General features: G+C 40.8%; 1 protein-coding gene across 1 annotated transcript in view; it reads left to right on the forward strand.

Moving 5' to 3' along the window:
- Nucleotides 1–24,163, forward strand: part of Kif6 (kinesin family member 6) — a 417,840-nt gene that overhangs the window by 173,686 nt on the left and 219,991 nt on the right. The window contains exons 7-9 of the mRNA XM_077801497.1: nt 12,596–12,802; nt 22,132–22,275; nt 23,227–23,313. Of these exons, the coding sequence (XP_077657623.1) occupies nt 12,596–12,802; nt 22,132–22,275; nt 23,227–23,313 (438 nt within the window). The remainder of the gene's footprint in view (nt 1–12,595; nt 12,803–22,131; nt 22,276–23,226; nt 23,314–24,163) is intronic.

The raw sequence follows: 24,163 nt of genomic DNA on the forward strand, positions 1-24,163 counted from the left end.
ATACCAAGTCCAAAAGTAGAAATTGATAATAAAAATTCATTAAATAATAATCTGTAAGCAATTAGGAAAGAGCATTATTTGCCTTAAACTAATTTCATTCACTTTTCTGGTAGGGTTATACAAACTTATAGATCAAATGAATTCAGTTTATTTAATAAGTCTCTCAAAATATCCTTAAGGGATATAAAGAGAAATAGAAGGTGCATGAAAGTACTTGGATTGAAGCCAGTTGGAAAGTACCCATAACTGTTAATTAATAGGGTGGAGAGCAGAGGTGGTCTCCATGAAAGGTCTTACAAATTAGTCAGATGAATATATGCAAATGTTGTCATTTGTAGATAGCACAGAATTGAAAAATAAAAGTAAGATCCAGTGGATTATAATGTTGGAGTAAAGACTAATCAAATGTAGTCATCAGATAAATTTGTGTGTGTGTGTGTGTGTGTGTGTGTGTGTGTGTGTGAAAGAAATTTCATGCATGGGTAAGGCTACAGAAAATCTGGCAAAATAACACTTCATGTGTTATTTATTAGCAATACTAGATCTGGATGACCCAGATTCCAGGAAATAATACATCAATGTTCTCTGCTGAGTCTAGTCTACATTTTAAAAAAATATATTCAATTCAGCGTGCCACATTTAAAAGGATTTTGATGAACAGTTGTATAAGACATAGTTGAAAGAAATAGAGATATTTGGTGTTAGGAAGCATACTCATTTAACTCAGGGATTTGGATAAGGTTGACATAATTAAATATTCCTTTTAAAAACATTACTCTTGAAGATAGAGAACGGTCGGAGGGACAAAGTAAATATGGAGAGACTAATGAGAAGAGAAATCAGCAGCCCAGGTGAGAGGTAAGGGGTAATTGATTAATGAAGAAGATGGGAGGAAGTGGAGTCCGAGAGGAGTAGGATGGATTGGACATCCACCCATGGGCCACTGGGAGGGAAAGTGACGTGGTTGTTTGGGGGAGCATTATGTTCAAGATACAAGCAGGGCGTTTTAGTGACAGCTGTTAGTTAAGCTGGTGTGCAGAGAACCTGAGGGTAGGAAATATGAATGGGGAGGCACCAGAACAGAGTGAAGATCAACAGTGATGGAAGTTACGTGATCCTTTTTACAGTTCACAGAGCACTTCAACACTTAGCAACTCAACTGGTATGTAATATAATTCTTTTTTTTTTTTTTTTTTTTTTTTTTTTTTTTTGACATGGACTATAGTTTTATTTATTTTTTTTTTTTATTGTTGGTCGTTCAAAACATTACATAGTTCCTCATACATCATATTTCACAGTTTGATTCAAATGAGTTATGAACTCCCAATTTTATCCCGTATACAGATTGCTGCATCACATCAGTTACCCTTCCATTGATTGACATATTGCCTTTCTAGTGTCTGATGTATTCTGCTGTCTATATTATTCTCTACTATCCCCCCTCCCCTCCCCTCCCCTCCCCTTTTCTCTCTCTACCCCTTCTACTGTAAATCACTTCTTCCATTTGAATTATCTTGTCTTACCCCTCCTTTCCTCTTATATGTCATTTTGTATAACCCTGAGGATCGCCTTCCATTTCCATGCGATTCCCCTTCTCGTTTCCTTTCCCTCCCACCTCTCAACACTGTTAATGAAAATCTTCGTCTCAAGCTCTTCGTCCCTACCCTGTCCTTGTTTCCTCCCCTTATATCAGAGGAGTCATTTGGTATTTGTTTTTTAAAGATTGACTAGCTTCACTTAGCATAATCTGCTCTAATGCCATCCATTTCCCTCCAAATTCTATGATTTTGTCATTTTTAAATGCAGAGTAATACTCCATTGTGTATAAATGCCACATTTTTTTAATCCATTCATCTATTGAAGGGCATCTAGGCTGATTCCACAATCTTGCTATCGTGAATTGTGCTGCTATGAACATCGATGTAGCAGTGTCCCTGTAGCATGCTCTTATTAGGTCTTTAGGGAATAGACCGAGAAGGGGAATAGCTGGGTCAAATGGTGGTTCCATTCCCAGCTTTCCAAGAAATCTCCATACTGCTTTCCAAATTGGCTGCACCAATTTGCAGTCCCACCAGCAATGAACAAGAGTGCCCTTTTCCCCACATCCTCTCCAGCACTTATTGTTGTTTGACTTCCTAATGGCTGCCAATCTTACTGGAGTGAGATGGTATCTTAGGGTAGTTTTGATTTGCATTTCTCTGACTGCTAGCGATGGTGAGCATTTTTTCATGTACTTATTGATTGATTGTATGTCCTCTTCTGAGAAGTGTCTGTTCAGGTCCTTTGCCCATTTATTGATTGGGTTACTTGTTGTCTTATTGTCTAATTTTTTGAGTTCTTTGTATATTCTGGTTATTAGGGCTCTATCTGAAGTGTGTGGAGTAAAGATTTGTTCCCAGGATGTAGGCTCCCTGTTTATCTCTCTTATTGTTTCTTTTGCTGAGAAAAAACTTTTTAGTTTGAGTAAGTCCCATTTGTTGATTCTAGTTGTTAACTCTTGCGCTATGGGTGTCCTATTGAGGAATTTGGAGCCTGCTCCCACAGTATGTAGATCATAACCAACTTTTTCTTCTATCAGATGCCGTGTCTCTGATTTAATATCAAGCTCCTTGATCCATTTTGAGTTAACTTTTGTGCAAGGCGAGAGATAGGGATTCAGATTCATTTTGATGCAAATGGATTTCCAGTTTTCCCAGCACCATTTGTTGAAGATGCTATCCTTCCTCCATTGCATGCTTTTAGCCCCTTTATCAAATATAAGATAGTTGTAGTTTTGTGGATTGGTTACTGTGTCCTCTATTCTATACCATTGGTCCACCCGCCTGTTTTGGTACCAGTACCATGCTGTTTTCGTTACTATTGCTCTGTAGTATAGTTTGAAGTCTGGTATCGCTATACCGCCTGATTCACACTTCCTGCTTAGTATTGTTTTTGCTATTCTGGGTCTTTTATTATTCCATATGAATTTCATGATTCTTTTATCTATTTCTACAAGAAATGCAGCTGGGATTTTGATTGGCATTGCATTGAACTTATAGAGAACTTTTGGTAATATCGCCATTTTGATGATGTTGGATCTGCCTATCCATGAGCAGGGTATATTTTTCCATCTTCTAAGGTCTTCTTCTATGTCTTTCTTTAGGGTTTTGTAATTTTCATTGTATAAATCTTTCACCTCTTTTGTTAGGTTGATTCCCAAGTATTTTATTTTTTGGGGGGATATTGTGAATGGAGTAGTTGTCCTCATTTCCGTTTCAGAGGATTTGTCGCTGATATACAGGAATGCCTTTGATTTATGCGTGTTGATTTTATATCCTGCCACTTTGCTGAATTCATTTATTAGCTCTAATAGCTTCTCTGTAGACCCTTTTGGGTCTGCTAGGTATAGAATCATATCATCTGCAAATAGTGATAATTTAAGTTCTTCTTTTCCAATTTTTATCCCTTTAATTTCTTTCGTCTGTCTAATTGCTCTTGCCAGTGTTTCGAGGACTATGTTGAACAGAAGTGGTGAGAGAGGGCATCCCTGTCTTGTACCAGATCTTAGAGGGAATGCCTTCAATTTTTCTCCATTCAGAATGATGCTGGCCTGTGGCTTATCATATATTGCTTTTACAATGTTGAGGTATGATCCTGTTATCCCTAATTTTTCTAGAGTTTTGAACATAAAGGGATGCTGTACTTTGTCGAATGCTTTTTCTGCGTCTATCGAGACTATCATATGGTTCTTATTTTTTAGTCTATTGATGTGGTGGATAACATTTATTGATTTCCGTATATTGAACCAGCCTTGCATCCCATGGATGAATCCTACTTGATCATGGTGTATAATTTTTTTGATATGTATTTGAATCCGGTTCGCCAGAATTTTATTGAGAATTTTTGCGTCAAGGTTCATTAGAGATATTGGTCTGTAGTTTTCTTTCTTTGAAGTGTCTTTGTCTGGTTTCGGAATCAGGGTGATGTTGGCCTCGTAGAATGAATTTGGAAGTTCTCCCTCTTTTTCTATTTCCTGAAATAGCTTGAAAAGTATTGGTGTTAGTTCCTCTTTAAAGGTTTTGTAAAACTCTGCTGTATACCCATCCGGTCCTGGGCTTTTCTTAGTTGGTAGTCTTTTGATGGTTTCTTCTATTTCTTCTATTGTTATTGGTCTGTTTAGGTTGTCTATATCCTCCTGGTTCAATCTGGGCAGATCGTAAGACTTAAGGAATTTATCTATGCCTTCACTATCTTCTATTTTATTGGAGTATAAGGCTTCAAAATAGTCTCTGATTATCTTCTGTATTTCTGAAGTGTCTGTTGTGATATTGCCTTTTTCATCCCGTATGCTAGTAATCTGGGTTCTCTCTCTTCTTCTCTTCGTTAGCATGGCTAAGGGTCTGTCAATTTTATTTATTTTTTCAAAAAACCAGCTTTTAGTTTTGTCAATTTTTTCAATTGTTTCTTTTGTTTCAATTTCATTAATTTCAGCTCTGATTTTGATTATTTCTTGCCTTCTACTTCTTTTGCTGTTGTTTTGCTCCTCTTTTTCTAGGATTTTGAGATGAAGTATGAGATCATTTATTTGTTGGTTTTTTCTTTTTTTGAGGAATGAACTCCAAGCAATGAATTTTCCTCTTAGGACTGCTTTCAATGTGTCCCATAGATTCCGATATGTTGTGTCCGTGTTTTCATTTAACTCTAGGAATTTTTTAATTTCCTCCTTGATGTCTTCAATAACCCATATGTCACTCAGCAACCTGTTGTTCATTCTCCAAGTGATGCTTGATTTTTCCTTTCTTCTTTTATCATTGATTTTCAGTTTCATTCCATTATGATCAGATAAGATGCATGGTATTATCTCTACCCCTTTATATTGTCTAAGAGTTGCCCTGTGACATAATATATGGTCTATTTTTGAGAAGGTTCCATGTGCTGCTGAAAAAAAAGTGTAACTACTTGATGTTGGGTGGTAAAGTCTATATATGTCAATTAAGTCTAGGTTATTAATTGTGTTGTTGAGTTCTATAGTTTCCTTGTTTAACTTTTGTTTGGAAGATCTGTCCAGTGGTGAGAGAGGTGTGTTGAAGTCTCCCATGATGATTGTATGGTGGTCTATCAGACTCTTGAACTTGAGAAGAGTTTGCTGGATGAACACCGCTGCACCATTATTTGGGGCATATATATTTATGATTGTTATGTCTTGTTGGTTTATGGTTCCCTTGAGCAGTATGAAGTGTCCTTCTTTATCCCTTTTGATTAGCTTTGGCTTGAAATCTATTTTATTAGATATGAGTATGGACACGCCTGCTTGTTTCCGCTGTCCATATGAGTGGTATGATTTTTCCCAACCTTTCACCTTCAGTCTATGGATATCTTTTTCTATCAGATGCGTCTCCTGTAGACAGCATATTGTTGGGTCTTGTTTTGTGATCCATTCTACTAGCCTGTGTCTCTTAATTGGTGAGTTTAAGCCATTGACATTTAGGGTTATTATTGAGATATGGTTTGTACTTCTATCCATATTTGTTTGTTAATGTTACTAAACCTGATTTGTTATCCTCTTTGACTACTTTCCCCCCTTTACTGTCCTACCTCCCATTGTTGGTTTTCAATGTTATTTTCCATTTCCTCTTCCTGCAATGTTTTGCCAAGGATTTTTTGAAGAGATGGTTTTCTAGCTGCGAATTCTTTTAACTTTTGTTTATCATGGAAGGTTTTAATTTCATCTTCTAACCTGAAGCTTAATTTTGCCGGATACACGATTCTTGGTTGGAACCCATTTTCTTTCAGTGTTTGAAATATGTTATTCCAGGATCTTCTAGCTTTCAGAGTCTGTGTTGAGAGATCAGCTGTTATCCTGATTGGTTTACCCCTAAATGTAATCTGCTTCCTTTCCCTTGTAGCTTTTAAAATTCTTTCCTTATTCTGTATGTTGGACATCTTCACTATAATGTGTCTAGGTGTGGATCTCTTATGGTTTTGTACATTCGGCGTCCTGTAGGCTTCTAGGATTTGGGATTCTGTCTCATTCTTCAAGTCTGGGAAGTTTTCTCGTATTATTTCATTGAATAGGCTGTGTATTCCTCTGGTTTGGAGCTCTGTGCCTTCCTGTATCCCAATGACTCTTAAATTTGGTCTTTTGATATTGTCCCATATTTCTTGGATGTTCTGTTCATGGTTTCTTAGCAGACTTGCTGAGCTGTCTATGTTCTTTTCCAGTTGAAATACTTTGTCTTCATTGTCTGATGTTCTCTCTTCTAAGTGATCTACTCTGCTGGTAGTATTCTCAATTGAGTTTTTAAGTTGGTTTATTTTTTCCTGCAATTCTAGTATTTCTATTTGTTTGTTTTTTATTTCCTCTATCTCCCTGTGAAATTGATCTTTTACTTCCTGGATTTGTTTGTCAATGTGATCTTTCATTATCTGATTTTGCTGTCTCATGTCTTCCTTGAGACTCCAGATCATCTGAAGCATGTATATCCTGATCTCTCTATCTGACATTCCATCTGTTGCACCTATTACCTCTTCTAAAGTTGAGTTGACCTGCATTGCCTGTGGTCCTTTCTTTCCTTGTCTTTTCATACTGCTGGTGTTTCTTTCTGCTTGGTGAAACTGTTGTGTTTTGAAATTTTCCCTCTATTTATTTATATTGCTCTTGTATAGTTGAATAATCACCCTTGCAGGGCATGTAGTGGCTGTGATCCTCCTCCAATTGGTGTGATCCGTCTACCACGCTGGGAGGCCCTAGGTCTGCTCTGCTGGTCGGTCAAAGGTCCGCCTACCCAGCAGGTACGAGGGGCACCTCTATCACTCCGCAGGTTGCTGGGCCTAACCTCCCGATGGGTCAAAGGTTCCCCTAGCTTGCAGGGGGCTGCTCCCGGAGCGAGAGCTAGGCCTCCCGGGGGAGCCCAGATGGTGGAGGCCGACTGCCGGTTCAGGCGGGGTGGGCCAAGCCGCACTGGGTGCCGGCGGCTTGCAAACGCGGCTGGTATCAGCAGGACTTAACTCCTGCACCCGCTGCGGGGGCACCTTTATCGCCGAGTAGCTGCGGTCGCGTGGTTGGGACCCGGGCGGGTGGGGCCGCTTCTCCCAGGGCGAGAGCTGGGCCTCCCGGGGGAGCCCGGATGGCGGAGGACTGCCGGTTCAGGCGGGGCGGGCCAAGCCGCTCCGGGATCCCGCGGGTTGCAAAGGTGGCTGGCGTCTGCAGGACTTAATTTCTGCACCCGCCGCCGGTTCGGGCGGGGCGGGCCAAGCCGCTCAGGGTTCCCGCGAGTTGCAAAGGTGGCTGGCGTCTGCAGGACTTAACTTCTGCACCCACCACGAGGGCACCTTTATTGCCGAGTAGCTGTGGCTGCCTGGTTAGGAACCGGGCGGGTGGGGCCGCTTTTCCCTGGGCGACAGCTAGGCCTCCCGGGGGAGCCCGTATGGTGGAGGACTGCCGGTTCGGGCGGGGCTGGCCAAGCCGCTCAGGGATCCCGCGGGTTGCAAAGGTGGCTGGCGTCTGCAGGACTTAACTTCTGCACCCGCCACGTGGGCACCTTTATTGCCGAGTAGCTGTGGCTGCCTGGTTAGGAACCGGGCGGGTGGGGCCGCTTTTCCCAGGGCGAGAGCTAGGCCTCCCAGGGGAGCCTGTATGTCGGAGGACTGCCGGTTCCGGCGCGGCGGGCCAAGCCGCTCAGGGATCCCGCGGGTTGCAAAGGTGGCTGGCGTCTGCAGGACTTAACTTCTGCACCCACCAGGAGGGCACCTTTATCTCCAAGTAGCTGAGGCCACCTGGTTAGAAACCGGGCGGGTGGGGCCGCTTCTCCCGGGGCGAGAGCTAGGCCTCCCGGGGGAGCCCGTATGGCGGAGGACTGCCGGTTCAGGCGGGGCGGGCCAAGCCGCCCAGGGATCCCGCGGGTTGCAAAGGCGGTTGGCGTCCGCAGGACTTAACTTCTGCACCCGCCGGTTAGATCAGCAGTTTTTAATAAGAAGGAAATATTCATTTTGGCTCAGAGTTTTGAGGTTTCAGTCCATGGTCAGTTGGTTCCAAGGCAAAAACATCATGGCAGAAGGGCATGATGAAGGAAAAATCATCACCTCAAGCATCTAAGAAAACCAGGAGCTGCTGCTCACAGCCAGAAAACCTCACCGCCCGCTGGGATCTGCGCCTGCGCACTTGTAATATAATTCTTTGCAGCAAAGCATGTCTTATTATGGCATTTCAGAGAGATGAAAACCAAAATTACCTCATGCAAATTTGTTGAAGCTTTTAACTCTAGCAAATGTCAGAACCAGGACTTGAAACCAGTTCATCGATGCCAAATTCTTAAGGTTTTTGATTTGTGATTTTTTATTACACTCTAGAGCCTATCCAATGAGGATGGGGCTGTCAAAGGTGTGTTCCCAAGGGGAAGAAATCTCAAGGCCACAGCTGAAGGAAAGAGGGTGCCGTGAAGGGAAAGGAGACAGAGTGGCTAGGGAGGGAGAAGAAGCTGGAGAGCCCTTGGCTTTAGAAACCAGACAGTGGGCAGAGGACAAGGAGCTTCCAGGAAGAGGAATGGGCAGGTTCTCAGATAGGACTAGAGGATCGGGACACTCAGTGCTGGGAACAGATCGTTTTCTTGACCACACATTTTGGCCTCTCCCTCATTTCACACATTTGGCTCTGATTCCTGACTAGATTACAAGTTCCCTGAGGGCGAGGCCCATGTCTTATTTTCCTTCTTGTCTCCGCCTTGCCTAGCACAGCTCTGTGCGTAGACTGATAGGAAATGTGAAAGCCCTCTGCGTACAGATGATTAATCATCCTTAGAGTTTTTCCAAAGGCACAGTCTGATGCCAAAAACACATTTGTTTAAAACGTGTGCTTAGATTTGAATGAATCTGCCTAAATGGTGCCATCTGTTCTCCGGCAATTTCAGAAACATTTTAATACGGTTTTACCTTTAAAAGGACAAGCAAATGGGCATGCCCACAAGACACGAAGACGTCCTTAACTAAACGCAGAGCAGACACCAGCACATCCAATCACACTTAAACAGCTCCACATAAAGAATGTTTTCTGAGGTTTAAGAAAATTTTATCTAAAAGGACACCAACCGCTACTTCATGCAGAAAATATTTATGAGACATTACAAAACTGTAGGCATGGACTTCTACAGCATATTACTGCACTTTAATTATAGACTCCAGAAATGTAATTTCATTTTCGTAAATATCATATTCCTTTGAAATAAATGGGCACGCGCTCCAATGTTTATTAATGGTCCACATTTGATTGCACTTTCCCCATATCAGTTTCGAAGCCGAAGACAGCTGTTGAGAATAGTCTGTGTTACTTGTTTATATCGATGTTAATTTGACTTTCGTTACAGTACTGTAGGATTTATTGTCGTGCGAATACAACAGTGAAACTAAACCCATGTTTAAGTTCTGCAAATAACTTACAGTCACTTCCAGAACACCTCAACTTAGGTTCTAAATTTGAATTTGCGGTTTTACATGCACAGTTATTTGCTGATCCACTTTAGCATGCAAAATCACACACTGGCTAGGTTTGTGTATAGTTATTGTGGCAACAAGTAATGGGTCAAATTTTCAGCCTATTTAACTCACTAGCTACATCATCATCACCAAAACTATGCCATCTGTATATTTTGCTAGTTGGTGTAAATCAACCATGGTGTAGATCAAGAAGTTATTTTTACGAAAGAATTTCTGGTTGAAATAACATCCAAATATGTTTCCCTATCTGCATACGTGTGCATTCATAGCAAAATTCTTTGGTTAAGTCCCATTTTGCAAAGGTGGGAATCTGAACATATTGACTCTCATGAATATTCATTTGGAGTAATCTTAGTTTTTTTATGATTTGACAGGGTGGTACTGCTAACGAACATTTTGACTCAGCTCATTTTCTTTCTTGTAGAAAATTTATAATCTAAAAAAGTACAGAGAACAATAAGACCAGCATATTTTAGTTTTCACAACCCAGAATTTTCTTCTAATAATTTTTGAATAAACGAAATAGCATGTCGCAGAGAAAGCTGATGTGTCCTTGTTGGCCTTCTACTTCTAACCCTCAAAAAGGCCACCACCATCATCAATTTGCTCTATCCTTCTGGTCCACATCGTTATCCTTTTAGTGACTTTAGTTATACTCCTGTAAACAATAGGTAGTCACACTTGTATGATTACGTAAACTCTATCACAGGGTTCACATCATTCTTTAATTTGCTGTTTTTCTTCAGTAATTTCTTCAGAAACCTATCCATGTCAATATTTCTGAAGGTTATTTCATTTTAACTTCTCTGTATTTTTAATTATCCCAGCCTATTAATCTCTTCTGCTGCAGATGTTCATTTAAGTTGTACATTTTGCACCAATTTCCCAAATAATGTTGCAGTGACTGTCCTTATACCTGTGTCTCCTGATATACCTATCCAAGAATTCTCTCTAGGAGATTCACCTAGTAGTTTCTTGATGGGTTGTGAGTTTTATGCATTAACCATGTTGCTACATACTGTCAAATTGCTCTTGTTAAAGTTCTTAAGTTACGTTTCCTTCAGCAGTATATAAAAATTCCCATCTCCTTAGGTCCTCACCAGCACTTGTTGTGCTAGACTTTATCTTTTTAATTTTTGCATTCTCGTGGGTATGAAATCATTTATTCTTATTTTTCAAAGTTAGATAGTTCTCAAAATTTATAAATTGGAGCATTTTTTTCAAATATACATTAACCATTTTTAGATTCCTTCTTTATAGGATCCCTATTCTAGCTTTTGCCTTTTTTTCTGAGTTGTCTTTTTCTTGAGTAATGAGTTGTGTATTTCAAATCTTAATCTCTAATCAGACTTACATATTGCAAATATCTTCACTCACTTACATAAGTCTTTAAATTTGGGGATATTTTGTCAAATATTATATTTAAATCATATTTGAGTCAATTTATTTTTCTATTTTCTATGTTATCTGAAAGCTATCCATTACTACCCTGGACTGATTACAATATACTTCCATATTTTCTTGTGTTCTTGTTAATGTTGTGTTATTTTACACTTAAGGCGCCATTTCTCTTCTCAGTTAATATCCAAAGGACCTAAAATCAGCGTATTACAGTGATGCATCCACATCACTGTTTCTAGCAGCTCAATTCACAATAGCAAAGCTGTGGAATCAACCTAGGTACCCTTCAACAGAAGAATGGATAAAGAAAATGTGGTACATATGCACAACGGAATATTACTCAGCCTTAAAGAAGAATAAAATGATGGCATTTGACAGTAAATGGATAGGGCTGGAGAATATCATGCTAAGTGCAATCCCAAAAAACCAAAAGCTGGATGTTTTCTGTTATAGGCAGATGCTAATACACATAAGGCTTTATTTTATTTTTGAATCTGTGTATATAGTGTAAAAAGTTAACCTAAATTTACTTTTTCCTACCTGGAGTGCCAGGTATTCCAGCACCACTACTTAATTAGTCTGTTATTTCTCCTCTGCAGTGTGATGTCCCCTCTGTCCTAACTGGAGTTGCTCACTGAGCACAGCATGTTCCATAGACCTAGTTGTCTGCTCCTGCTTCAGTGCTCCTCTAATGACCATGGCTTTGTGGTACACCTGGACGCCGGGAAGGACATGCACTCCCCCTGCCCCTGCTTCTTTCACAAAATTAATTTTCTTTTTATATGAAGATTTTCTCCTACTTGATTTTTAGAACCATTTTGTCTTATTCTGGGGGAAAAAACCTGAAATATTCTTATTTCAATTGCATTTTTTATATATAGGTTAGCATGTAAACTTTTATATGTAGATTTTTAGTTTTTTCATCTATGAATTGGTATATTTCAGGTTTTCTTTTTATGTTCTTAAATACTATTTCATCAGTTCCCTATAGAGTATATCTTTTACATAAGTAATCCCTTGTTATCTCCTTGTCTTTGTTGCCATTCTGAATAATATTTGATTTCCTAATTGTTGTTGGGCTGTTAGAATTTAATTGATTTTGTATCTAGCAATATTGATAAACTTTTTGATTCGTATCAGTTTGTTTTTTTTTTTGTAGAAGCTCTTGAGTTTTCTAGGTTGACTGTAAATATTCTGTACACAATGACATTGCAATGCATTCTTTTCCTATTATTCTGCCCCTATGTCAGTCTCTTTTTTATGATGCTGGTTAGAGCCTGTGGCTCGGTGTTGAGCAGTAGCAGTGACGTAGGCATCCTTGTCTGTGAATCGTGTTTACCACGTGATAACCGTTCTCTTGATACACACACTCTCGTCTCCTTCCTATGAGGTTAATGTAGGCATTTTCAATATGGATGGCCAGGGATAGGCATGGATTGTAGCTGGGTGATGAAATAAAGTTGTCATCCTGGTGAGAGGACTTGGTCTTCACCTCACTAGAACTTTTCTTTACGTCAACCATCCACGTTGGTTTTCAGTCATCGGAGGTAATAACATTGAAAAGCACGTACTTTATAGGTCTCAGTTACAAGTCTTTTTGTTCCATTTGACAGTGTTGGCTCCATGGGAAATGCTATATCTTTAGAAATATACATTTAAATCTTTTGACACTCTTCCAAAGTTCTCAGTTCTAATTATTTTTGTTTTGCGGTTTCTTCTTTCATAGACTCCCATGAACCAAGCCTCGACCCGTTCCCACTGCATCTTCACCATTCACTTGTCAAGCAAGGAGCCAGGCTCTGCAACTGTCCGGCACGCCAAGCTCCACCTGGTTGACCTGGCTGGCTCTGAGCGAGTTGCCAAGAGTGGCGTAGGGGGCCAGCTTCTGACGGAGGCCAAGTATATCAACTTGTCACTGCACTACTTGGAGCAGGTAAGGCAGCAGAGTGGGACGTCACCGCAGCAACGTCCTCGCACTTCATTTGCATCTGCCATTCTACTCTCTGTTAAGTAGACCTAATAGACAGTTTGCCATTTTGGTCTTTTTAAGTGAACAGTTCAGTGACAAGTACTTTCACCATGTTCTGCAATATCACCGCCATCAATTTCTAGATCCATTTCATAATCCCAAGCAGAAACTCTGTGCCCATTAAATGATAGCTCCCATCCCCTCCTATCCCTGTAGCCTCTATACCACCTTCTGTACCTGTTATCTTGCCTATTCCAGGTGCCTCATATAAGTGACTATTTCAATATTTGTCCTTTTATGTCTGGCTTATTTCACTTAACATGATATTTTAGAAGTTCGTCTGCATTGTAGCATGTTTTGGAATTTTATTCCTTTTCAAGATTGAATAATATGCACTTATTCACTTGGTTCATCCACTCATCCTTTGAAGGTCTCATGGGTTGTTTCTACCTTTAACTGTTGTAAACAATGCTGCAGGGAACACAGGTATATCTACTAGCATTTTGTATATGCCATTTCATTTAAACCTTACAACAGCCCCATGTTGTAAGTGTTGGGTTTTAAAAATTCAAGTCCTCCCAAGACCTTCCCAAAGTTACTGGGTGGCTGAGGATTTGAACTGAGACTTACTGAGGATTTGAACTGAGACTTACTTGACTACACAGCCAATGCCTTTTTCCACTTACTGTCTCATTGCCTTATTGTCTTTATTGCAAAATTAGTAGTGAGTGTGACTGTAGCCTTCTGTTGCCTAATCCTTCTGGCTTGTAGATTGGCTATAACTTGGAGGTGGCCAATATTTTTCCAGCTTCCGGTGACTTCATCTAGTCAGCAATTTTGTCCCCTTAGGCTCAATTTCCCTCCCTACCTCTAATCCAAGTTGACTACGATCCAGCCCAGTAGGTGCTCTGATTTTAATTTTTGAGTTTGGTACAGAAAGCTTATCTGAATTTAACTAAACATATTGTCCAAAAAAAAAAAAATCTTTATCTCCAATATGAGTGGATTGGATTAGATGATTTCTCAAGTTCCTTTCACTTTTTGAGCATGAGCAGTATGAATTGAATGTTAAGGATGGCAACTGTTTTCAGATTCTAGAAAAGAAACATGATTAAAAACTGGAATGAAGAAGTACAGAGGATATTGATGAGGCAGGAGGACTTGTTAATGAATGTTAAGGCTCAAAGACTTGAGGGGAAAACCAAGAACAAAACTTTTTAACTTTTTTTTTTTTTTTAACGGCCTAATGAACCCTTTGAGACTGATGCTGTCCTGACGGTAAATGCTTTATAATGGTGTCTGCAAAAGCTGGTTGAGAGAAGCCAAAGGGAGACTGTGTGAACAGGATGCACACGGTAGCTTCTGATCCAGTGCATCCCAGTAATGCAGCACCCAGAAAATCAGATCTGCATGGCATCCCAATCATTATAGAATTTTGACAAGAGTCAGCAGTCCTTAGCTCTTTCTTGCTAAATATTCCACACTGCTTATGCTTAACAGAGCTTTTTACTTAATAGGACACTTACAGAACAATGATATGAAAACGTAATGAACTGTATTCAAAGTGCTTTATTTCAAAGAAATGTATCTACTTATTTCAGATGGTAGCATAGTCTGTTATAATTCCCATTATGTCCATCTGTTCATATAACATAAAATTCATCAGTTGAATCGAACTTTCTACCAATTGTAATCACTCGAGAGAAATGTCTGCCCCCTTTTCTTCCTTTGTTCTACACAGGCTTTGAAAGCTGCCTGTCACTAAAACTGCTCCTATCCTCACATTTCCTCTCTTCAAATCCTCATAATATCAGCCTCATGTGAGTTGTCTTGGTGGCTACGTGACATTTGATTTTCAATGTCAATAATTAAACTATCTAACAGATATGTGTAAGGACTGTAAAGTGCTAAGCACTGGAACACGGTGGCGAACAAAATGAGAGTGGTCCTTGCCCCAGGGTCTCATGGTTTGAGGTAGGAGGACAACTTGAAGCAAGCAAGCACGAAGTCTGTGACTGTGATGGGGTGAGAGCTGTGGAGAGGAAGGAGAAGGAGTGAGCAGAGCTCATATGGGGACCTGACTCAGACTGAGGAGGTGAGGGTTCAGGATGCTTCGCTGGTGGCCTGACTCTAAGCAGAGGCTTGAGGGAGGAGTAGGGGTGAGCCAGGCGAGGCAAGGGCCTAGAGCAGGTCAGGCAGTGGGAACGGGAGCCTCTCAGCTCCTTTCTCCAGCCCCCTGGGGGCATTGGGTCACTCTGGATCCCAATTTCACCCATGTGTCATTGACTGTGGCTCTTATGTATAATTTATCTGTTTCATTGTGACCTGCTTCTTCTCAGCTGTTATTCACCTTCATATCCAAGTGTCTTTGTAGGCAAGAAGGAGGCTCAAGATGAGGTCAGGGAATGAGGAGAAAAAATTAACACAAGCACAAGAGGAAAAAAAAGTGTCAATATGGGAATCTGCAGTGTGTGTAAAAAATGGATATGGGGCATTGAGAGCTTGTTGGAGGTTCTAGCAGAGGAGTGCAGCTACTCATACATCCCTGACCACAAAAACGGTCCTCCTCTATCGGGGAGGGTCGTCCTCTTCAACTGAGCATGCAGCTTCTGGAGGGTCGCACGTGGAGCAGTGAGGGAGGAAGGGGACACCCGCCTAGCCGGCCAGATCAGCCAAATCAACCCTGGCGATCAATGGGGTGACAGATGTTGCAGCCAGATCGCCTTCAACATACTACAGGGACACAGCCACATCAATGTTTATAGCAGCACAGTCCACAATAGCTAGACTATGGAGCCAACCTAGATGCTCTTCAGTGGATGAATGGATTAAAAAATGTATATACACAATGGAATTTTACTCAGTAATAAAAGAGAATAAAATCATGGCATTTGCAAGTAAATGGATGGTATTGGAGAAGATAATGCTAAGTGAAGTTAGCCAATCCCAAAAAAACAAATGCCGAATGTTTTCTCTCATACAAGGAGGCTGACTTATAGTGGGGTACGGAGGGGGAACATGGAGGAGGAATAGATGAATTCTAGATTGTGCAGAGGAATGGGAGGGAAAGGGAGGGGGCAGGGGATTAGCAAGGATGGTGGAAAGTAATGGGCATCATTATCCAAATTACATGTATGAAGACATGAATTGGGTGTCAACATACTTATATGCAAACAGAGATATGAAAAATTGTGATATATTTGTGTAATAAGAATTTTAATATATTCCACTGTCATTTATTTTTTAAAAAATTGATATGGGGGTTGAGTTCATTTAAGGGGAGCTGCTGGAGAGCAGGTGGATGGGTAGAGAAGGGATATTGGAATCCATTTAGAGATACTGAGAGAGAGACAGGGACTACATGGTAAGAAGAGTAATGAAAAGAGTGGGAAGATAATGAAATAACATAATTCAAGGACTTTTGTAATCAAATTCTCTGTGTATAGTACTTTACTATGTGGCCACAGAGACTGGAAGTATAACACAATTTAGTGTAACTAGCTTCATTCATTTCTTCACTCACTAAATTGTGATTGAGTGGCCCCTGGGTGCTGTGAGTTACCTTAGGCAGCAGGGAAAGAGGCAGTGTTACCATGTCACCAGCAAACACAGGAAGAGAAAACCTCTACTAGAGATCCATTTTAGTGTTGGTAATTTACCTTCTCTTTCTCAGTTTCAATGTAAAAGAGATGAACTAGGACATAGCTTGCTAACCTGCCTTGCATTAATTAGCCTGCATGGTTTAGGAATTTTATGCAGAATGAGATTTGCCCTCCTGGCCACAGCTGGGAAGCCCCACACCTGCTGGGAGGGTCCAGCCTGCCTGAGTCCAAGGCACCTTATTAGGCTCAGAAGTAAGTAACTTTCTGTTTACCAGAATATCATTGGTTTTGGAGTTTTCTTGTGTATGCAGTACTTTTTCCAAAAATTGTCCTCAAAAAACACTTTCAGCCACAATAGCAGGGTACGTCTTCACCCTGGAAATTGAGTTCGTGTGAGGAAAAGCACAGGCGCCGTGTGTGCTTGTGCTCACTGTAAACCTCACCAAGTGCCCCTGGTGTGACCCGTGGCCTCCATCAGCCCAAACATCAAGTGAGAAACCACCAGGAATGGAGAATGTTTGCTCTCCACCTCTTCAGAAATTGGAATCTGGCTGCTTTCAGCCAGTTATGCAACAGAAGTGGACTTTTTCAGAGTTTCAATTCCCATTTGGCTCCTGGCGCATATGTTATGTTCAGGAGAAACACTGATGGTGCCAGTGGTAGTCAGACCGCTCTGAATCCTTGTCAGTTTTCAGAGGATAATTTTCCATGCCCTTCTGAGATCTTTAAAAGAAAATTGCTTTAATTCATTAAATAGTAAGCTAGTGATTATAATAGTCATTATTGATTCCAGGCCAAGCTTCTAGGTCCTTAGAAATGTTATTAAGAATAATGTGAGTTTCTACTCTTTATCACCTTAAGAATGCTTTCAGGAGCATTTGACATTGTGTTTATATAAGAAACCCAAAATGGAAGTAAATAGCTTTTTTTTTTTTTTTTTTTTTTTTTAAGAAAGCCAGGCTGTATGACTACACCCTATCCCTGTGCCCTTGAGAAGATTATTGGGTTCCTGCCCCCTCAGTAACTCAAGAATCATCTTCCTCTGCCTTTTTCCTGAATGCCTGCCCTTTCTGTGTCACTCTGCAGATTTGTGTCTGTTCTGGTGGGCTGGGTTCATTATGGTTCTTTCTCCTGGCTACACTGATTGATTCAAGCGTGGGTCAGGACCTAAGCTGGTCCTTAGAGAAGATCAGGAATTTTGTTTATTGATTAGGGAAACAATGTTCTGTCTCCCCTAAGTTATAAATAAGGAAGTATATAACATCAGGGCACTTGGAAGCCATCCTGTGGCTGTGAGGAGGAGCTGACTTCTACCACATGAAAGACAGAAGAGAGTTATGGGCAAAACTACATCCTTGTTGGTAGCACTAACCTTTGGAGTCATTTCTAACCTGGGGCCCCTCCTGTTCAATTCCATGAGCCAATAAATTTCCCTCATGATTGAAACCAATGTGAATTACATTTTCTGTTACTTAAAACCAAAAGTGAGTTCAGTAACACAGAATTTAATATCAACAGGGAGTTTAATAAGCATGTTCTTCTTTATGCTAAGTTGTCAATAAAGGCATTGGATAGAAAATATATATAAATATTATTTCCTAGAGCAGTAAAAAGGTGATTTTTTAATGAAAGAACCTCAATGAACTTAGAGAACTATTAGATGCTTAATTGATGATTCATAAATAACAATGCTTCTCTCTCTGCACATCAGTCATGCCAATCCGTGTTTGGTCTGGTACTTGGTACTTGGGCCACCTTACCTGTATCAGGTATATAACTTGTTCTTTAGGCTCTTGGGGCCTGAACCTTTCCTCAGCATCCCTTGCCACTCATATCAAGGCTGCCATGTTCTCCACCTTTCTTCCTATTACACTGAAACAGATCACCCAAATCTCATTCCATATTGAGGACTCTCACACTGCCTTTCCAAATGAAACTAGTTCATCCATTCATTGTGTTCAGTACACGTTGTATTCATCAGCTTTCTTAGTTGCAAGCCGGAAAGTCCGTGCTAGCTATTTTAAGCAGCATAGAGTTTACTAAACATAAAGAATCTCAATAAAAGTTAGAAATCTAGCTTGGATACCACCCAGCTGGAAGCAAAGCAACCAGAAGACACAGCTAACCACCCCACTGAATTGTTCTGCAAAACACCTCTGTTATCCCCACCTGGCACTTACGACATTGAGGGCAGGGTTTCAGAAACTTTACCAGAGCTGCATCAGAAGAACCAGATGGCTACCACCTTTCTCTTTCACAAATCTGATTCTCCTCCTTATGGTCACTACCTCGTATTGCTTATCTCCAGATCCCACACAGGGAATCTGCTTGGTGGGGCTACGTTTTATGCAAAATATGAGTTGCAAGACAGACTAAGATGTGTAGTTTTATATGAAGTCAAAGTAGAATGGGAGTGTCTTGAGTACTGATGGAGACAACTTAGTTTCTGCCACATGTACTTAGTTCTGGAACGTGGTTTTAAGCAGTGGAAGTAGAGTAGTAACCAAGAGGCGTGGCATCTCTGACTTGGAAGAGTAGAACATCGAGTGGGGAAACAGATGGAGAACAAGTAAATAAAGATAATTTTAAATAGTGGTAAGTACTAGAAGAAAAATAAAATAGATTAACAGGCTGTTAATATTGCTATGTAATATTTGACAGGGTATCCAGGAAAAGACCATTAAGGACATAAAATTTGAACAAATATTTGAATGAGAAGAAATAGAAAGCTGTGTGAAAAGTTGAGGCAGGAGCGTCCTGGGTAAAAGGAACATCAAGTTCAAAAGCTTTGATGTGGGAATAGCATTGGCCTGTGAGAAGGCCGGTGCAGGCCAGGGGAACATGGCAGGAGACAAGGTCAGATAGGTCAAAGGGTGCCAGATTCCACAGGACTTGAGTTATTATACTAACTGTATTGGGAAGCTACTAGAAGATTGTAAGCAGGGAAGTGACTTGGTGTAACTTATATTTTATAAAGACTGCTCTGGTTGGTGTGCAGAGAATAGGCCATGGAAGGGCAAAAGTAGAAGCATGGAGATGACTCAGAGCCTTGTGCAGTTGTCCAAGCAAGGAATCCTGGAGGCTTGGGTTGGAGTGGTCCATTTCTGGGTAAGTCTTATTGGAAAACCTAAGAAACCTAGAAATTGCTGATGGATTGGATATTGAAAGTGAGGAAAAATAAAAGATGATGGCTAGGGCTTTGGCCTGAGCAACTAGGAAAATGATGGTGCCATTAATAATGATGAATAGACCTGAGAAAGAATCAGACATGGGGCAGAGAGGAGAGAAACCCAGGTGGCCATGAAGAGGCACCAAAGAGCTGATAGGTCAGGAGAGTTCAGACTTGGGGTATATATTGGGAAGACATCAAAATAGAGATTCCTGTAAAAGCCAGGAGATAGGAAGGGATTACCTGGGAAGAGAGTATAAATAAGAAAGAAAAGAGGATCAAGAACAAAGCTCTGGAACTCCTTACTACTTATAATTTGAGAAGAAAAAAAGGAATCATTCTTTAACTAGTTTTTTTTAAATATTTATTTTTCAGTTGCAGTTGGACACAATACTTTTATTTCACTTATTTATTTTTATGTGGTACTGAGGATCGAACCCAGGGTCTCGCATGTGCAAGGTGGGCACTCTACCGCTGAGCACAACCCCAGCCCTATTTTTTTGGGGGGTGTGATTTCATTTATATAAAATTCAAAAACAAAAATAAAAGAAATATTAAGAATAGATACAAACTGTGATTATATATACACAATGGGATATTACTCAGCATTGAAAGAATAAAATTATGGCATTTGCAGGTACCAGCCCTATTTTTTAAAATATTTTTTAGTTGCAGTTGGACACAATACCTTTATTTTATTTATTTTTATGTGGTGTTGAGGATCAAACTCAGCACCTCACACGCACTAGGCGAGCACTCTACTGCTGAGCCACAACCCCAGCCCCTCATTAACTAGTTTTTGAGGAGAGCTAAAACCAAGAAACATGGTGTCCCAATTACCAAGTGAATGGAGTGTTTTCCCAAAGGAAACAATGAGTGCCTGTGTAGAATACTTCATCCAACTCAAAAGGCTAACAAGAAGACAGTCAGTGCTTTTGGTACAATTGAGGTTGCTGATGACCTTGGCAAGAGTCAACTTGGTCTAGTGCAATAGTGGGCATCCAGAATGGGCAGCATCCAAATGAAAGAGAGCACAAGAGGAGATGCATGTAGGAGCAAAGTCGATGAGGATAGAAGAGGAAGAGGGTGGGGGGCTGAACTGAGAACAGTTAACAGGGAAAAACAGAGTGTTCTTTAGTGATAGGAATGTAGGAATCCAGTGGCGGATGCACGACAGTCTCAGTCAGCTTGCTTATATCTGGTAGAAGGGTGGCCCTGAGCTCAATCTGAGGTTAGAGAGAAGAGAGGGGAGGGATGCCGTGACATGGGGCTGGCTCACCACTGAGGGACAGAGATTTGAAGAGGGAGGAGAAAGTATGAAGGCCTCCTTTCTGCAGTTGGGAAACTGATCCAGGACTGCTGGGTTGTAGTAACACCTGGGCTTATGAATTTAAAGTGAAACTAGTGGAATGTACTTTTTCTTAAAACAGCTTTCAAAAAACAATCTTGACGTCTGGTTTTGTAAACCAAAGTAGATCAAAAGGTTGTGGTGATGGGAACTACATAGCTGGGCAGAGGGAGGGCTGGACCAGCAGGTGTTGATATTCCTAGGGTTCAGGATCTTATGATGCCCCTGAATTGACATTCTGTGGGCCGATAATTCCAGCTGCTTTGTAAGGGACATCCTAGCATTGGATAATCTTCCCAGGATGATCCTGAGCCCTGGTGCCTCTCTTTGGGGACAGCCCCAGCATCCCATCATCCATCTAGTGCCTTCCTATTAAGTACCTAAGGAACTCATGAGGAGTAAGATAAGCTGCCTCTTTCATCGATGATGAGAACAAACACGTCCACAGCACTTACTATGTGCAGTTACTACTCAAAGTGATTTACACATTTTAATGCCTTTAATCATTCTACTGTTATGAGGTAGGTACTACATTTATCCTGGTTGTACATGTGAAGACACTGAGGCAGAGATGTCGAGTGGCATGCCCTAGTAAGGTTAGGACTTTCCCCTGGACAACTTGCATCAGAATCTGGGATCTCAAACTTTTAACGCAGCTTCTCATAGCTCTTGTTCACTGTTCTGTCTCTGCCTTGGAAATAGGGCACACAGCTCAATTTGTTTGTTTTTGTTTGGATGGGGTACTGGCAATCCACACAGGGCCTTGTGCACGCCAAGCAAACTCTCTTCCACTAAGCTACATCTCTAGCCCTACAGCTTAATTTTGGTGGGGTCAAAGTCATCAGGCACGATTGACTATTATGTTTTTATACAGATTTTCCAACAGCTGGAAGCAGAATGAGAGTGTGTCCACTCCTCTGGAAGTCACTTCATCTGTCCAGAAATTACGGGGTTCACAATACTAGGTTCATGCTACATTTACTTGATTCAATCTTTACCATTCTTGTACTGAATATTCTTGCTAAGGTATTTATTCTGTGCCCAACTTTTAGATGTCACCCTGCATTTAGTCATTCTTTCTTTTCCTATTTTTATTGCTGCTGAAGCGCCACTGTTTGTCACTTGAGCCTTTCCTGTCAAGGTAATGCTATTGTTTTTTTCAACTTTATCACAGGTCATCATTGCCCTTTCAGAAAAAAACCGTTCGCACATTCCTTACAGGAACTCCATGATGACCAGTGTCCTGAGGGACAGTTTGGGAGGGAACTGCATGACCACTATGATTGCAACGCTGTCTTTAGAGAAAAGGAATATCGACGTATGTTGTTTTTCTTTTTTTCTTTTTATTCAGGGGATCTTAGCCTGGGTTTTCCTTGCTGGTTTTGGGGATCAAGTTGAGGGTCCTGAGTGAGTTTCCATCTTTTCTGCTGGGTTGAGATAGGCTTCAGGGGTGAACACACCACGGAGTTCTCAGCATTAGGTTATTTGCTAGCCTTGTAAAAAAATCCATTTGAGAACTGACTTCACATATACCAGGTGGTTTGAGGAAGCTGTAGACACAAATTTGGGAAGGCCTGCTTAAATTTGAAAGGCATTTTCAGCCAGAAAAATGAGAAAGTCTTCTCTTGCTTCTCTTGAACAGTTTTGCTCCTGGCTAGTAATATCGGGTGCCTTGGAGGTGTCCCTGAAATCTGTCCCCAGACGTGTCCCAGGGTGCAGCTTGCCGGCGGCTTTGGTGGTGCCTGGCTAGTGAACGCTCTCCTGGGGCTGCTCTGGAGCCAGCGGACGTTTCCCACATTGCAGTTGCTGAATGTTTGGGGTCCAGATCCTCTCCAAGAGAGCAGCAGGGTGCTTCCCAGAGCACGCCAAGCCTTTGATGGTGAGGTGCCGAGAACAGCCTCCCTTCTTGGTCTGTTACAAATATTTATTTTGTAGTCTCTCATGTTTGTGGTTGTGGTACCTGCTGTGATTATGACTTACATATCTGGTTCTGGTTTAACAGATCAATAGTTAAAAACACATGTCAGTTGCCATTTGGGGTCTTAGGATCTCCCATATTTTTGGCATTGGTCATTTTATTAAGACAAAATCAAGAAAATAATCTTCCAGAGCTAAGTTCCCTAATTTAGAGGCATCACTCTTCATTGTGGTTTTTATATACATCACTCTTTAGGTATGAATCTTTTTTCTATGACTAAAATTTAAGTTTTGTCTAACAAGAAATTTCTCTCCCTGTTATAACACTTTTAAAAGTTGTTTTGCTTTGTAGGAATCTATATCTACCTGCAGATTTGCACAACGAGTGGCACTCATAAAGAATGAAGCTGTTCTTAATGAAGAAATCGATCCCAGATCGGTAAGCAAATTGTAACTGTTGAAAAAAAATGATTATATCAAAGATTAGCTAAAACTCAGGCTGGGGCATTTACTCTGTACTAGACAGTTCTAAGTAAGGCATTAACTGATTAAATTCTCAGAACAAGCCAGTGAGTAAATGCTGGCTCTGTCTCTGCAGATAACAAAATTGAGGCACAATGATGATAACTTGCTCAGAATCACAGTGCTAATGAGTCTCAGCAACTTAGACAGACCCTGTCTCAAAATAAATCTAAAAAGGGTCAGTACTCAGTGATAAAGCACCTGAGTTTGATCCCCAGTACCAAGAAACAACAGCAATAACAAAACTAAATAGCAGAGCCAGGATTCAAATCTAGACAGTCCAGCCCAAGAATCTGTGCTCCTACCTCCAGCTCCCACCACTTTACCACAGAGTTGTGCCCTGAGTCCTAAAAACATAGGCAGCCTGTTCCAAAACTCAGTTTAGCTTTCTAGAGACAAGAACAAACCATCTTTTATAAATGCTTATAACGAAAGAGAAATGCTAATGGTTAATACATGGGAAAAATAATTTTTTGATTCTTTTTTTTATTATTAGTTGTTCAAAACATTACAAAGCTCTTGACATATCATATTTCATACATTTGATTCAAGCAGATTATGAACTCCCATTTTTAGCCCATATACATATCGCAGATTCACATTGGTTCCACATCCACTTTTTTACATACTGCCATACTAGTGTCTGTTGTATTCTGCTGCCCTTCCTATCCTCTACTATCGCCCCTCCCCTCCCCTCCCCTCTCCTCCCATCTTCTCTCTCTGCCCCATCTACTGTAATTCATTTCTCTCTCTTGTTTTTTTCCCCT

Source organism: Urocitellus parryii, chromosome 8 (genome assembly GCF_045843805.1).
Source record: "Urocitellus parryii isolate mUroPar1 chromosome 8, mUroPar1.hap1, whole genome shotgun sequence".
Lineage (NCBI taxonomy): Eukaryota > Metazoa > Chordata > Mammalia > Rodentia > Sciuridae > Urocitellus > Urocitellus parryii.